This window comes from Penaeus chinensis, chromosome 30 (assembly GCF_019202785.1).
Source record: "Penaeus chinensis breed Huanghai No. 1 chromosome 30, ASM1920278v2, whole genome shotgun sequence".
Taxonomy (NCBI): Eukaryota; Metazoa; Arthropoda; class Malacostraca; order Decapoda; family Penaeidae; genus Penaeus; species Penaeus chinensis.
In genome coordinates, this window is record NC_061848.1 from 12,803,523 (window position 1) to 12,819,662 (window position 16,140).

Here is a 16,140-nt window from a genome sequence, read left to right on the forward strand (position 1 = left end):
ACTCACTCTCAAAAACAAAAGAGAAAAAAAATGCAACGCACTTTTCTTTGTGGCCGTCTTTGTGTGCTGAAGAAGTCTTGGGGTTCTGACGAAGTTTTCCAGGTTTATTTTCTGCAAAAGGTGATATCCCTGGAGGGTTTGACAGATTTAGTTCAGGCCAGACTGATAATTCTTTGTAGAGGGGTTTGTACTGTCTGCAATTAAACAAATTATCTTAGTCAACAACAACGCTAAAAGTACAGTTATGCATATTGACATTATTTTTAACCAAACATTGCACTATCTACACTGAAAAAAGTTAGAAGATAATCCCCTTTACAGTCAAAGGGCCAACACTGTCTTCATATACTGAGGGAACAAAGTATATTTGGATTTGGGAGTGTTTCAAGACTTTAGCAAATATTTGACAAATGCAGAGAGATCATTTAATCTTTAAAAATATTCAGAAATGTTGTGTTTCATTCTAAGGAAGTACTGAAATAACTGGAAGAGATATCAAAGCATGTGCATAGAAAACTGAACACACCAACATACAAGAATAAAACAATGCTTCATATGCTTGCAGACAACATCAAATATCAGGAGGATAAGACAAGTGATTATTAAGTAGACTTATATTTTATATCAACTAACCTATTAAAACATTCAGTCTTTATATAAGGAGTCTTGAGACGCTGAACCTTTGGTGCGGAAGACAAACTATTCTTAGAGGCTACAGCGCCTTGTGCTTTCTGGGGTCTGTACCGATTGTTTTCCTTAAGCACAGTCACCCATTTGAGAAGTTTTGAGAGAGGCCAGACAGGCACATTCCATAGTCGGGCGTTCTCTAATACATCACTTGTACCTTGACGGCGCACACACGCTCGCTCAATTAATACTTCAGCTCGTGTTCTCTGAAAAGGGGAAATTTAAATAAACATTTCAAATAATATTGAATAACTAAAAAGAGGTTTTCCTGATGGAATAACATTAGAAAGTGTTCCAAATTACAGCACTTCTACTATAATGGTATGATAAGGGGAGATGGGAACCTATAATAATAAAATAAATTTAAGTCATGAAGTCAATTTTCACTAAAAGGGTACTTGTTATCATGATTTTATTTGACCTGCAATGAAGGGCAAGTATATTTGAGATATATATATCAAAGTTAATATCACATAATTAATTCTAATAAATCAAATTCTAGAATTAAATGGTTAACCAAATTGACAGAATCTGAATAAATACAAAGACATATTTCCTTATCAACATTTACTACTCAAATACCAGCTTTACCTAAACTTAAACATAATCATACATGGGTACAACACTTTTTTATCATGATACATACAGGCAGCTCTGACCTAAATATAAAAACAGGGGGGAGGGGGGGAAAAAATCCTACTTACAACTCGTTTTTTCCCAGTGTCCTCCCTGGGTGAATCAATGTTGAGAGGGGAGTCATGTGAAGTGGAGGGCAGAGATGATAGAGGTTGCTGTGGTGTGAGTGGTGAAGCAGTATGTACAGCACTTGGGGAGGGTTGCTGTTCACTGCTGGATCCACCTGCTGTTTGGCTACACCGGGTGCTAATCACATAGTTTACTTCACGACTGAAAAATTCTTCAACGATCTGTAAGAAAAGAAAAAACATACACTTTATGGACAAATATGTAAAAAAAAAAAAAAAAAAAAAAAAAAAATTTGTAAAAAAAAAAAAAAAAAAAAAAAAAAAAAAAAAATCCAGTATTTTTGATAAAGACAACTTTTCAAATACACTGTTTTAGTGATACAAAAAAAAAAAAAAAAAGGAAATAGGAAACAAAATTCAAGGTTTCTTCCAAGGCAAAATATGCTAATGGTACTGAGAGACTAGACATCAAAGTTCTCTTGTACAGGAAAAGATTGATTACTCCACTAGACTTAACCCAATGATATACCATAAAGCTTAACCTAATGCCGCTGAGGCAAATGAACAAAAAATGGTGAAAATGCTGTGCCCTATTTTTTTTTTTTGTGAAATGTCTGCCCATAGATGGCTCTGCTAGTGCTTAGCCATAAAGGAGTCAATTAGTAGACCTTGTGACCGTACCTGATTTGAAATGGCAGAAAAAAACATATTTTTTACTGGTGCTATGAATATCGATGCTGTTATTCTTATTATAAACATTATAATTATTATAAAGTTTTTTTAACATTAGTAACAGCAAAATAAGATAACGTAAATTTTTTCGTAAATCAAAGAAAAAGGTAAACGGGCAAGACAGACAGTACTCGTAACAGGCTCATTAGTGACTTAGTACAACTGTAGCCATCTCTGTAAAAACAATCAAACAAGTACTCACAGTGGGCATAGCATGTACATACACGTCATACCCATCAGCAATGAGTTAAACTGATTCTCAAGTCATAGCCCTATAAAGTTAGCTCAAACCTTAATTTTCAATGTTTTTATGGCAAGGCAATATATGATCAGCTTGTCTAGAATCTATGACAAAGGGAAAAATGTCAAATCTTATGCAAGCAACAGCCAGTGTGCTTTGATTATTAACCAGCTCTAATGGGCTTACAAGGCAAGAAAAGATAAAATAGCTTAGCATTATTACACAAGCAGAATGCTAAAAAAAATATATCATCCTAAGATGATAAATATATAAATAGCAAAATGCAATTACGAAAAAATAATAATAATAATAATAAAATAACAAATAACATACCCCTCCAAGGTTCTGAATGTCAGCAGTAATTGTGCTTGTGCCTCTGTATCCCTTCACATCCAGGTAAAACTTCTTGTTCAGCAATGGTTTGTACGACAGTTTGCTACCTGATTTATCTCCTGAAAGAGAGAGAAAATAAAGGGTTAATTATTATGAAAACTTTTAGACGTGACCATAACTGAAACCCTATCCCTTCAACACTCTAGGTACGGGCTGCCTAAACCACAAAGTTGATAACCTAAGGTTGCAGTACCCTCCCAATTACTATTTGCCAAGCATCCCCATTTCCAGTGGCTTTATTTACAAAGTATAATGAAATGTGAATTTTCAGCCAATTATAGGGGATGTATCTCTGCATGAGGATGTATTGCAGAAGTTTACAGCAATGCTCATAGAGTTTAACACATGTTGATGCCTGGGCTCAGGACAAAATCCCATCTGCAACAGACTAACTGATCCTTCTTATCCCAATCCCACAGGGGAAAATGAAAAAAAAAGTGGGGAAAAGGCTGTGCTTATTTTCTATTTTTTTGTGAAATGTCTCTGCACATAGATGGCTCTGCTAGTGCTTAGAAAAAAAAGGAGTCAATTCGTAGAACTTGTGACCTTACGTGATTTGAATTGGCAGGAAAAACTAGTTTTTTACTAGTGCTATGAACATCGGTGGTGTTATTTTTATCATAAACATTATAATTACTATAATGTTATAAACATTAGTATCAGCAAAATAACATAATGTAAAATATTTTCGTAAATCAAAGAAAAGGGTAAATGGGCAAGACAGGCAGTACTCGTAACTGGCTCATTGGTGACTTAGTACAAGTGTAGCCATCTATGTGTAAAAACAATCAAACAAGTACTTACAGTGGGCATAGCATATATGTACACGTCATGCCCAATGATTGGGTTATATACAAAACTAGACATAAATACAATCTAACATAACAGCAAATAATTACAAAAAATAATTCAAATTGCTGTGGTAAATTTTCACACAACAACTATGGACAAATAATGTACTAAAATAAGAAGAAGAAGAAGGGGACAAAGAAGAACTGTGGTATTGCAGGAGTAGATTTTATGAATCTGTGAAACTTTGGATAAAGGTGGGCAAACATTAAATGATATGGTATAAAAACCCACACTGTAAAACTAGATTTAATTGAAAAAGAGAGACTACAGTTTCGGAATCCCCATAGTATCAACACGGTAGTGTGTTTTCTCCTTTTCATTAAATGATATATAGTGTCAACCACAGGTTCTATGAGTTGCAAACTTCTACCCATATGCTAGGTACAGCTAGAGTACTGGAGACTTCAGATACCAAACAATCTGTGTGACTCCTGATTCAAATCATTGTTCCAAAGCATAAAAGCTGCCAATCAATGAAAACTGGACTTTTGAGGTTAAACTAGTATTATCTAGTTTATGGTAACAAAATAATTACAAATACAGTAGTAACAGTAGAGTTCTTAAAATTAATAAACATAAAATACACCTTACTTTCTTTCACATTGAATAAACTGACAACACATAATTTTATAGAAAATATTCCAAGCCAAATAGGAAATGTTAACTGGTTGATCCGGGTGCCTTGTGGCCCACACATGGGCCAAAGGCTGGGCATTAGGCTTACTTGAGTGGTGATACTTATGCATGGTATCACAGCTCCTTGCCTCCACTTTGCCATGCTATTAACTCTTATTCTGCACATTTATTTTTTGCTGTTTTACCTTTTTCCTAGGTCTATATTTGTCACTGGTTAAGCTGAATCAATATGGATAAGACTTTGCATTCAGCAAACTCCATACCTCTCCAAGTCTATTCTGTGCAATAATAATAACAATAAATAAGTGTTGTTTGTTTGGATTGATCTATTTACTTTTTAAAATATCTTATTCCCTGTAACACACCCTGCACCAAGGTGTGCAAGAATATGTTCCACAGCATGAAAATAGTGTCCTGACTGGAGCTGTCTCTCTTCTAGGTGTGCCCCACAGATGGGACATTCTACTTTCATTTACCAATGAAAATAATACAATAGCCCCTCATTGAAGGCTTATTGAGTCTTATCTCCCTCCAAGAGCTATGTGCACTCATGGTGAAACATTTGCATCACCTAGCACTCAGCAACAATGTCTTACAATGACACGTCCCCATCACTCCGGCTCTCTGTCAAATTTTCATAAGACATTCCCGCCACCAAGATTCAACAGGTTAACCCATTGCCGACGGGCATGCCATGCCATGCACACTGCGAGTTTACTTGTTTATTTGTTTTTACACATAGATGGCTTCACTTGTACTAAGTCATCAATGAGCCAATTATGAGTACTGCCTGTCTTATCCATTTACCCTTTTCTTTAATTTACAAAAATATTTTATCTAATTTTGCTATTACTAATGTTTATTACTTTATGATAATTATAATATTTATAAAATAACACCATCGATATTCATAGCACTATTAATAATTTTTCCCACCAATCCAGGCTAAGCACTAGCAGAGTCATCTGTGTAGAGACATTTCACAAAAAAATATGAAAAATGAGCTCGGCTTTTCCCCAGCGGCAATGGGTTAATATTGTATAAGCTGGTCTCAAATGCACATGCAAAAATTTCTAGTAAAATCAAAATAGAAATCCTTGCCTATACAAACTACATGCTAGAATTTTTATTAATTCTCAGCTAGAGATACTATCCCTAAGCCTGGCTAAAATGGATACAAATCTCAAACCTGGACTTTGCAGAAAAGAAAAGAAAAGAAAAGAAAAGAAAGGTAAGGTTTTCATATTATAACCTTACAAGTTCTTCAAAATCAACAAACATGTACCACAGTATAACAGTATACAACGAAACTCGAAGCTCACACGTCCTCCCACTATTCAGTGCAGAGATGGAGGGTTGTCATTACTTCCAGCATAATCATGCTCAGACCCCCTTACTACAAAGGCCAGAAATAAGCAGCTGTCATACATTTCCAAGTGATAATTATGAATAAAGGTCCTTTGTCCTTTTATACAACTATGTCAAACCTGAAGTCAGGTTGATCATCTTTTAAGAGAATATTAACAAGATCTACAAATGTTCTAAATTATACAGGTGAGATCAAGTAGGTCTTGTAAAAATGACTTTCTGATTACTTAGCACCAGTGATGCAAACTATATTTGTAAAATATTTGGCAAAACAAAACTACAGTACATAATGTATATAACAAGTGCCATTGTCAAGAGATTCTGATAAATAAAGTACCAACATTAAATAGAAGAATGAACAAACTTTACAGTCTGTCAGAGGTTAACAGAGACCAACTTTATATATTTATATATATATATATATATATATATATATATATATATATGTATATATAAAATACACACACATACACATACACGCACATGCACACACACATATTCACACTGTACTTTATATATAAATGTGTCTGTGTGTGTGTGTGTGTGTGTGTGTGTGTGTGTGTGTGTGTGTGTGTGTGTGTGTGTGTGTGTGTGTGTGTGTGTGTGTGTGTGTGTATGTGTATGTGTGTATGTGTATGTGTGTATGTGTGTATGTGTATGTGTGTGTATGTGTGTGTATGTGTGTGTATATGTGTGTGTGTGTGTGTGTGTGTGTGTGTGTGTGTGTGTGTGTGTGTGTGTGTGTGTGTGTGTGTGTGTGTGTGTGTGTGTGGGTGCGTGCGTGCGTGGGTGCGTGCGTGCGTGGGTGCGTGCGTGCGTGCGTGCGTGCGTGCGTGCGTGCGTGCGTGCGTGCGTGCGTGCGTGCGTGCGTGCGTGCGTGCGTGCGCGTGTGTGTGTGTGAGTGAGCGCATGCGTGGGTATGCACGCTTCCTTGTATAAATTAATTAAATATATATATTACATATATAATATATATAAATACAAACACATACACGCACACACACACTGTACATTATCTCTCTCTCTCTCTCTCTCATACTGTTCCTTTTCTTGTCTCTCTCCTGTCTATCATATTACTTCTCCCAATGCTCACTATAAACCTTGATCACAAGATATTTGGCAATCTTGATTGCTATAATATCTGTTTGTAATTCTATGCACATATACCCAACCAAAAAAAATATATATTTTCATCATCATCATCATCCTCAAATTCAATAATAATATTAATAAATAAATAAAAGATAGAAAGAGAATTCATGTTTATGTGAAAACACCACTTTCATATACTCATACAAGCACAAATCCAAAACATGGAAGGGAACAGCCTTCACATTTTGTATTACTAGGTATAAAAAAAACAATTTGCACATAGTAAAGGTAAGCCCATTACAGCTTCAGTCCACCAATTCAGGCTCAATGTGCCAAAGTATGCAATGCCACTGATTTCACACTTTGCCCTCCAGCAATGGCAAACAAGTCAGGTACAGATCTCTTTGACAGTTAATAGCAAAATAATGAACCAGTTCAAGATCTATCTCACTAAATATATGTGCAGAGTTTTGCTGGCCATTGCAACAGTGTTTTGTATAGAGATCAGTACATCGGTTCATGCAGTCTTATTTTGGTACTTTACCCGCAGTATTACTATGATTCTTTAATGTATCACTATGACTAATAATCAGAAGGTACTGCAAGTCCCCTTTAGCCTCATGCCAATCCACACCTGATAGCACTATGGTGATTATCAATAAACCCTTACTTTCTACCCCAGAATAAGGACAGAGCTTGTATATGCCCCTTGCAATTGATCTGCAAACACAAAGGTAAATTTATTTATCATTAAGTAAATATCATATATGTTTATGTGTCCATTCCTAATACTATAATTAATAATAGCCTATGGTTGCCCTGGCCTTGGTGTTGCCTCATTGCAACTGTGCATGTGATTAAATTCCTCATAAGATTATGGATACAATAAAATACACAATAAAATATTATAACAAAACTATGTGCCACATTCACTACTAAAATCAACAAACAATATACCAATAATTTTTGTTTTCATCAAAACATCTTTAATACCCATTTTGGATTATATATCTTTGAGAGACTTAACAAACACGACACTACTAGCATCCTCACAATCCCCAACTCTACTCCTACCCTAATCCTTTCCACCACCCCAAGCAACCAACCACATATGCGTGTTATGTGCCTGCAAGTGCCCTGCGCATTATATTTGAGATTAAGACTGAGAGAACACAACCAAACTTAGATGTTTTTACAATGTAATATTTCAACTAAGAAACTGTCTAATGCAACATGAACAACATTGGCTAATTACTTTTCATGAATCACAAACTTCAACTGATATAGCATATATATATATATTTCCTATACAAGTATATACCAAACTTATTAAGGTTCCCATTTGTAAACATTCATCTTGCTCAGATGCCTATGAAATCAGAAGATATGGTTTGGACAAATGTATGACCAACAAATTATACACAGCAAATTAATAGAAAAGATAAATGTTTATAATTATATACATATACATATATATATATATATATATATATATATATATATATATATATGTGTGTGTGTGTATGTGTATGTGTATTTAACCCATTAAGGATGGACGACTGTTTCTCATACTTTGTAATTTGTAATTTGTATCATGCCAGAGTCAGCATGCTAGATGCTGGAATGAACTTAGGTGGCCCCCTACATTAAGCCAGAATACCAATTAGGAGACTTCTTCCAACTTTGAGACATTGGACTAGTTATACCTTTTGAATTCACTGCATTTCCTAACATCCCTAATATCTAGATTGTAGTTCTTTCATCACATAAAATAGTACATGAAATTGGACAGCACACAGTCTTTTTAACAATATATCAAATACATGTTCACTCTATATGGGTTAAATTTGAAGTCAATCATGATGGTCGCAGGAATGACATTGTAATAATTTCAACATGTCAAAGACATATGTGGTATTGACTTCACTGGGATCAATGTCTTCATATTCATTCTGTAACTCAATGATATAACCTTACAGTCTCAAAAAATAATCAAAAGTTGTGTATCTTGATTTTTCCTTTATTTCAATCAATAACCCATGTAAATGCTAGTGATCACTGGAATTATCCAGTTGTCAAAAATGGAGTTCATTTGAAAACCTTATGCAACTTCCACTTTTCATATGAAGAACATTAGTATGTGATAGGATTTCCCCCCCCCCCCCCCCTTAATCTGAGAAATACATTTCAAAGTCTCCACAGTCTTGTAAAGTGAAGAGTGGGGTGTATAAACAAATCAAAAGTTACAGAGTAGTCAGGTACTTTATCAATTTTATTTGAAGCTTCCACAATGTTTTACTTGTAATTAAAAGCCATACCAGCATATTAAATACTTTAATGGTTTTTTATTGACTTTTTTATGTGAAATAAAAAATATATATATTTTGTATGACATCATGTTTTGTAGCAGCCACGATAACTTGAAACAATGTATCAAAGTATTAGGGGTTTTGGGATGCTACAAAAAATGCCTTAGTATAACTAATTATTACTTCTACTTTCAACAAAAAATTGGGGAAAAATAAATAAATGAAGACAAAGAAACAATAATTATACAAAAAGTTTCAGATTTCATACACATTTCAACTATCTAAAGTGAATTTTACTTGCGATTTATTTCTCTTCTACAATATCAACTGACATGAAACTAGGGGTCAAATTAACTCCTTCTGGCTGTAGGCAATTTCACAATACCCTAAATGAGTAAATCACTTTGTACATCAAAGCTCAAATTCCACAGTAAAATTATTTTCTTAAAATAAAAAAATAAACTCAACATATTCATAACTTTACAGTCAAAAACTGTAACTGAAATCTAGTCCTAGGTCAACATTTAACACAAAAAATAGCCAAAATTTAACTATAAAGACAACTGCTATATTTGTAAAACTTCTCATTCTTACATTGTATATTATAACATTTATACATATTCTAAATATTAATATATAAGGTACCAAATAGTTAATTCTATTATCTGGCTTTCATTATACTGTTTACAAACAAACTCAACTGCAGATATTGCGCAAAGATAATTTACCTATTGCAATGTTTGTTTATAGTAGCAAAATTCTTATGTTGGAACTTAAATATGCCAATGAGTGATCAGCATGAATGTGTTAGTTCAAATAGTGGCATGACTAAAATAGTATCAGTTCTCAGTGTTATGATGATGACCCCATCTATAGGTCAGAAGGTTAGATCTAATGTGGGTCATCATATGGACCTGTCTAATGTTTTCAGGCAAGTCAAGCCATTCAGATTATCCACCCAATTCTAAGGGGAGGATTTATGATTAGGTCGAAAGTCCATATGGGCTCAGTCTACCCTGGGGTGCCGTGAGGGCCCCTGACCTAAGCTGTCAACCTCTGGACCTTGGGCCATTTGGGTAGGCTGCCAGACCCATCTACCACCCACGGCAGGTGGTTGCTGTCGACAAAAATCCTTATTAGAGTGAAGTGAGAGAAGGGCGAGCGTGGAGGGTGTATTGATCAGAGAGCGTGTGTGTGAGCGGCAGTGAGCCAGAGCGAGGCGGGTGTTGGCTGGGATGGCAAGCGTCCGCCGCTATCACTGCCGCCGCCCCAGCACCTCTTCCACGCTCCCTCTCTTTCTCTTCTCTCTCTCTTAACACTTCAATTCAACTGTAACTCACCTTTGCGATCGCCTTTACATCCGCTTGTCACTCTGCCCTTTATCTGCCTCTTTTTAGAGGGAGAAACCATCGTCCGCAAACCAATGCAAGTTTGTGTTGCTTCACAACCATTGAACCAAGAGGGCCGCGCTAGTTAGGCTTATTGGTGGCCTTTGGGAAATTTAAGCGTTTCCAAGATTTCTTCCTCGTTTTCGTCGTTCATTATCGAACTATATCACACTTATGCACCATCTACGCACGTTCACTAGTCCACATAACATTTGTTAAACTAGAAATAGCATTAATCTGAGAGCAAACACTGCGCTTCCTCTACACCACTATTGGTCACAGCTACAAACATCATCACTGCCATCTGTTGGTAAACAGCCAAGGCTTCATTTGAAAGTTGGGCTGCTCAACTTACACACTCAGTATGGTATTTCTTGCTGAAATCTAATTATTTGGTTCGAATCTATAGTAGCTTTAGGAAATTGGAACAAATAAAAAATATAATTTACGTTCCTCTTAAGAAAATAAGGCGAATTCCGGGATTTCGTGACAAAAACTTTCGGATGGGTAGTCGAGCGCTGTGAGAGCGGGAGTTGAGAGTGGAAGACAGCGAGTGTGGGGCGAGCGCGGACCGAGTGCGGACGCTTGCACACGGCTCACTCGGCCATTTTGTAGGAACTCTTAACAACTGATGAATCTTACTTTATATTTCTTTCGTATGATTTTGGAAAAATGTCAGCTCTACCTTACAAGAGTAACTTATTGAGACATAACGATGTTTACTTTCAGTATACTAAGTAGCCAATTACTTAGAGACGCACTTAGTCACTTTACTAGTATGTTAAATTTCTTCATATTACATTTCAAAGAGTAAATTCAAGCCTGTCCCCGTAGAACAAAGGCTAAGTTAAGGGTGCGACTGGCTTCCCAAGGTTCCAGAGTTTTGAAACAGGACACCCCGGCGGCGTTCTGGGGGTGGATGGGTTCACCACGCCTTTCTCTGGTTCGTCTCATGTCGCTAGTTCAAGAGCTTACACCAACGGCTTGCACCCACACCTCGTAACACTTGCTGTCGTTCCATCCTTTGACAACTATATCGCTCAGTAGGAGACCTTTGTACCCAAACTGAGGCACTGCAATGATGTTACTCGTGCAATGTTAATTCAGCGACATGCATCCTCAAGCAAATACATTTTCCTTTAATGAGGACCTATTTTACAGTCCGGATTTACTCCTTTGTGCGTGATGTTGCTATGCTCTTGACTAGGTATTCGAGTGACCCGAGGGTGCCGTGAACCATTCTTTCACAACTAGATATAAATTACCTTAAGACTTACTTTAAAAGACATGGTGTTCATTTCAATAAAAAATACTTCACAACAGCGTATACAGTAAATATGTAACACCAGTTATGGTGCAAATCCGAGAAAGTTGTTCTTAAAACGACGAAAATAGGAAAAAAGCGCGCGAAATGGCTTGGGCCGACAGCCCTTGTAGCGACTAGTGACTAACCTTCCCAGTAAAGTCCATCAATACTTTCTACACAGTACTAAATAACATATTATTATTACCTTTTAGCAATTAGAAAACATTCTGGTCGTATGAGTTCATCGTAGTAAGTGTTCAGTACTGGATTAAAACAATGAAAGTACTGCTTTTTATCTCCTCAACCAAAAGCGATAATGAGAGAAAACTTATGAATACCTCTGTAAGAACGAAGAGTTCTGTAAACGCACGTAACATTAGGGAATAACATTCACTGTTCGGATATAAGGGAATTTATTAATTTCTCTCGTAATACAAATGGATACACATATTTGTGGGTACTAAGCCTACGAATGTATTATCTTATATGCTTTAGCAAAATGCCCATCAGCAAAAAAAAGTTTTTTTTAAAGTGATTATATGTTTTATCGGGGTGTGCGTGCAGTGTCAAAGACCCCGGTAGATCCTCCTAATGGTAGATCTACAATACATTTTATTAATTGTCAATCCATTACATATGTTCTAAGTATGAAATATAACGTTTTACAGTACCATATGATCCAACTCAACGATCCGTATTCCTACGGTACTAGGTAGGAAATGTAGCAATGTTCTCTTGTTTACCGTGGGACCCCCAGCATACCACATTGTGAATAATCATAAAAAATATCTTTTATTAAAGTCATTCATACATATTTACTATTTAGAATGTGGTTACTAGTCTCTAGATACAGTAAATTGTAGAACTAGTATGTCAGGATTATCATAATCAGTAACAACAAATATGATTCTCTATACCGGGGTTACTTACAGCGTTGGCCAAAGCGATGCCAATGTGTAGGAGGTTTGTGTCTGGATTCAACCATATTTGTTTCGTCACGAAACGATTTATAGTGGAGGCTGTTTGGTAATATCTAGTCTAGACATTTAAACCTTTTCCATGTTAATAAAAGGTCAATACATCTTTGCTGAAAAACAAAGCGAGAAGATACCAATTGCTTTGCAAAGCACGTATTCGTCATCCAATATTCTTGGTGGTGATCCCGTTTCCAACAAAATGCAACCTGGTTATAAGGACATTTTAGTCATAGGCCCAGTGTACCGAAGCAACCAGAAGACAGCACAGACATACAGCAGGGAGTGAGTGTAACTATGGTGGTGGCGCGGCCAGTAGAGACTGCGCTAACATGCAGCCTTTGTCCAGCACCACTGGTAAAGCGGCTGTACCCTCAGAGTCGCCAGGTGTTCGTCCCCCACCTACAACAGCCCATACGTACAGTAATAGTGGGTTACTATATTCCGCTGTTCTGTATAAAAGAGTTACACCGCTGCTTATGCGCTTTCACTTGCTTGCTGAAAGAAGGAAATGTTTCGACGTCATTAATGCGTGAACCCATACAGTGTACGGGCACTATATCCTGCATACCTTTAAGTTCTATGGTTTAGTTTATATGCTACAGTATTTATCCTATTAAATTCAGATTTTACTTCAGTTGATCCAATTTTACAAAACAAAACGGAAATGGATTTAAGCGGTTCTGTAAACATATGGATAATATTAAAAATGATGCAGCCATCACTGGTGGTGGGCAGGACCTAGAGAGCAGTGGGGGTGGAAACCGCTCACTCCCATCTTACATAACAATTTATGCCGCAGTGAAGTTCGTTTCTCTTTTTAACAGTCTCGTCAAGAGTTATTATTTACATACAAAATAACGTTATATTCGCCAAACAAGAACGAGTCCGACGCATAAAACGGATTTAACATATCTGTGTAAACTGTGGTTTACGACCTTAATACCCTGTGCTGCCCTACCACCCCCTCTCTACGTGCCGTGTGCGCACATACGCTACCCTATTTGTTTGTGCCCAGCGTTTCCAAATGCCTACCAGATTCTACCCGCGTTGCACAAGCTCCTGCCCATGCACCTCTTTGATATTAGGAAATTATGATATTACATAATGTAATGTTTTCTTTCCATTACAGACCTGCCCTTCTCGTTAGCGGAAGTCGAACAAAGAGAGGAAAAATCGGAGTCTAACGCTCTCAACATCCTCAGGTTCAAGTGACAAGTCAACCCTCTGCCGGATGTACAGGTCCTTCCCGCATCCGGGGGTTGAAGGGACGAGGTGTGGCAATGATACTCCAAGAAGTGACGTTGCGATGACGTTTAGCGACCTACAACGCTGAACCTCAAAATTTCGCTCGAATTTCACGAAAGAAGAAACAGCGGGCCTAGTTGGTGCCGGTGGGTTATCGCTCACCTTCTTATTGATTTTTATGCTGATGATATCGTTTGACAGTTCTTCCTCATCTGGCGTTGTGAGTCAGAAATAGCAAACTTCAATAGTATACAAGAAGAGGAAGCTAATTTAGTATGCAGTATTGTACATAGTTGCCGTGCGTGTGCCTTCGTATCAGGTCTATGTTATCTGTTTTGATTTTGTCTAAACCGCTTAATATTTAATACTTTTGTGGAGTACAAAATATATAACAAAACACATTATAAGTATAAATAATTCTAAAGTAGAACACTGCGCACCCATAACGGCTATATTGGAAAGTAGTAGTGCATCGGTTTTTTAAAGCAGATGCTACACAGCCGAGCAACAGTTCAAATTCGACGCGAACTTGACGCGGGAAGTGTAGGTCAGTAGATCAATTTTGAGAGAGGCAGACCGGCAAAGCGCGGGAAAAGGCCTACCAACCTCACAAACGATGCGTGCGCTGGCCATCATTCGGCGTTTACGGATTCCGGCACGCGCTTCCGCATTTTACGTCAGTAGTTCTTTTTACGTCGACAGTCTCAGATGTATTGCAGTCATTTTTATTACTCCTGGAAATGTTTTGGGAATACGATTAAACGTCTATAATGACTCCGTCTTTTGAATATTAGTTGCAGTAATAATTTTATGCCAATGGCATGTTAAAACAGATAGGATGTTTTATATGTTAACAGTTACAATTAATTAAAAAAAAGAAGGACTAAGGGTGGGGAGGGTGTTATATGATAGCTTTAATATTTTCCTCACAAATATTTTTGATTGTACATCGAAGGTTTTGATGATGCTGGAGATGAATTCCAGCTATTTTGAATCAGAAATCACTTCTACTTTTATTATTATTAACATGCTAATTTCAGCAACGTGAATGGCAGAAGTTAACCCTTTCGTGGAGACACTTGAGAGGGAGGCTTCTGCGCTATAGATTTATTAAAACAAAGGAGTTAACCCTTTCCATATTTAATAGATATAGTAAATTTGATGGAAGAAGACAATCCTAGACCCGCTTTCAAGAATTTTAAACGGAAATTTCATTATTCTGATCGCTAGTAAGCTAGACAAATAACTGTTTTGTCATTTCAGTTCAGTTCGGACCTAGAAATGTTCCGGTAAAATAATATATAGCGGCAACAAATTTTGTGGCTCCGGGTAATTTGCCCCCTTTACTGAAAAGGGCCGACTTGGGTAGCTATCACTAATTTCAACATTTTGACGGCTATTATTTTGTTGTACTGTGGCTACTAGAATAGATTTTGTAATCAGCTTTATAAGAAAAAAAAAATAAGTATGAAGAGGACAAGTAGTAGCAGAATTAGCAACTTCAAGTTTTACTACGGGCCGAGGCACATACTTACTGAAAGTATTGCAAATAAGACAGTATATTTACAAATTTATTTTGTATTTTTTGGACGCACACTTGCAATAAACACCAAAGGGCACGGCAAATATAGACACGCACACACAAGCACACGCAAATATTCGTACATCTAAACTGAAACACACCCTGTGTTTCATTTTATCTTCTTGTATTGCATTGTTTCTGTTGATATGATATACATTTATGTATGTGTTGTGTTGCTGTGTGTGTATATATGTATATATATATGACTGTGCATGAGAAAAATACACATAAAGGTGACCGATGTTGAGCACGTTGGAATGTAATTGACATGGCATCAGGTCATATCGCAATGAATAGACTTCATTATTGATAGATATAATTGTCTATTCATTTGCGTGTGCTTTTCATTAATCATAACCTCGACGCTTGAGTTTTTTATGATAGTAAAGTAAGTGCGAGTCCACAGGGGAAATCCATATGTCAGCGATTTGTGTTTCCGCTCGCACAGCATTTATCAAAAATTATTTTTAGGATTATGTTTTCTTTTATAAGTCTGAATTGGGAATTTATTTTATAAAATAGTCTTTTATATTTTTTATTGTGAGTTTATATACAGCGTAATGAACGTAATAGTGAGATGTTTCCAGTTACAAAAAACATATGTTAGAACAATAAATACTGAACAGTA

General features: G+C 36.5%; 1 protein-coding gene and 1 long non-coding RNA gene across 3 annotated transcripts in view; one reads left to right on the forward strand and one right to left on the reverse strand.

Moving 5' to 3' along the window:
- Window positions 1-10,717, reverse strand: part of LOC125041246 (titin homolog) — a 22,466-nt gene extending 11,749 nt beyond the window's left edge. The window contains exons 1-5 of the mRNA XM_047636082.1: window positions 10,355-10,717; window positions 2,698-2,816; window positions 1,392-1,613; window positions 634-893; window positions 42-194 (exon numbers count right to left, since the gene is read on the reverse strand). Of these exons, the coding sequence (XP_047492038.1) occupies window positions 42-194; window positions 634-893; window positions 1,392-1,613; window positions 2,698-2,816; window positions 10,355-10,424 (824 nt within the window). The 5' untranslated portion in view covers window positions 10,425-10,717. The remainder of the gene's footprint in view (window positions 1-41; window positions 195-633; window positions 894-1,391; window positions 1,614-2,697; window positions 2,817-10,354) is intronic.
- Window positions 10,718-12,972: 2,255 nt separating this feature from the next.
- LOC125041419 lies at window positions 12,973-16,140 on the forward strand. 2 transcript variants are annotated; one of them, XR_007116270.1, is made up of 2 exons: window positions 12,973-13,111; window positions 13,815-16,140. It is a non-coding gene; the product is annotated as an uncharacterized LOC125041419 (long non-coding RNA). The 2 variants fall into 2 exon arrangements; XR_007116269.1 differs by having other exon boundaries at window positions 13,103-13,229.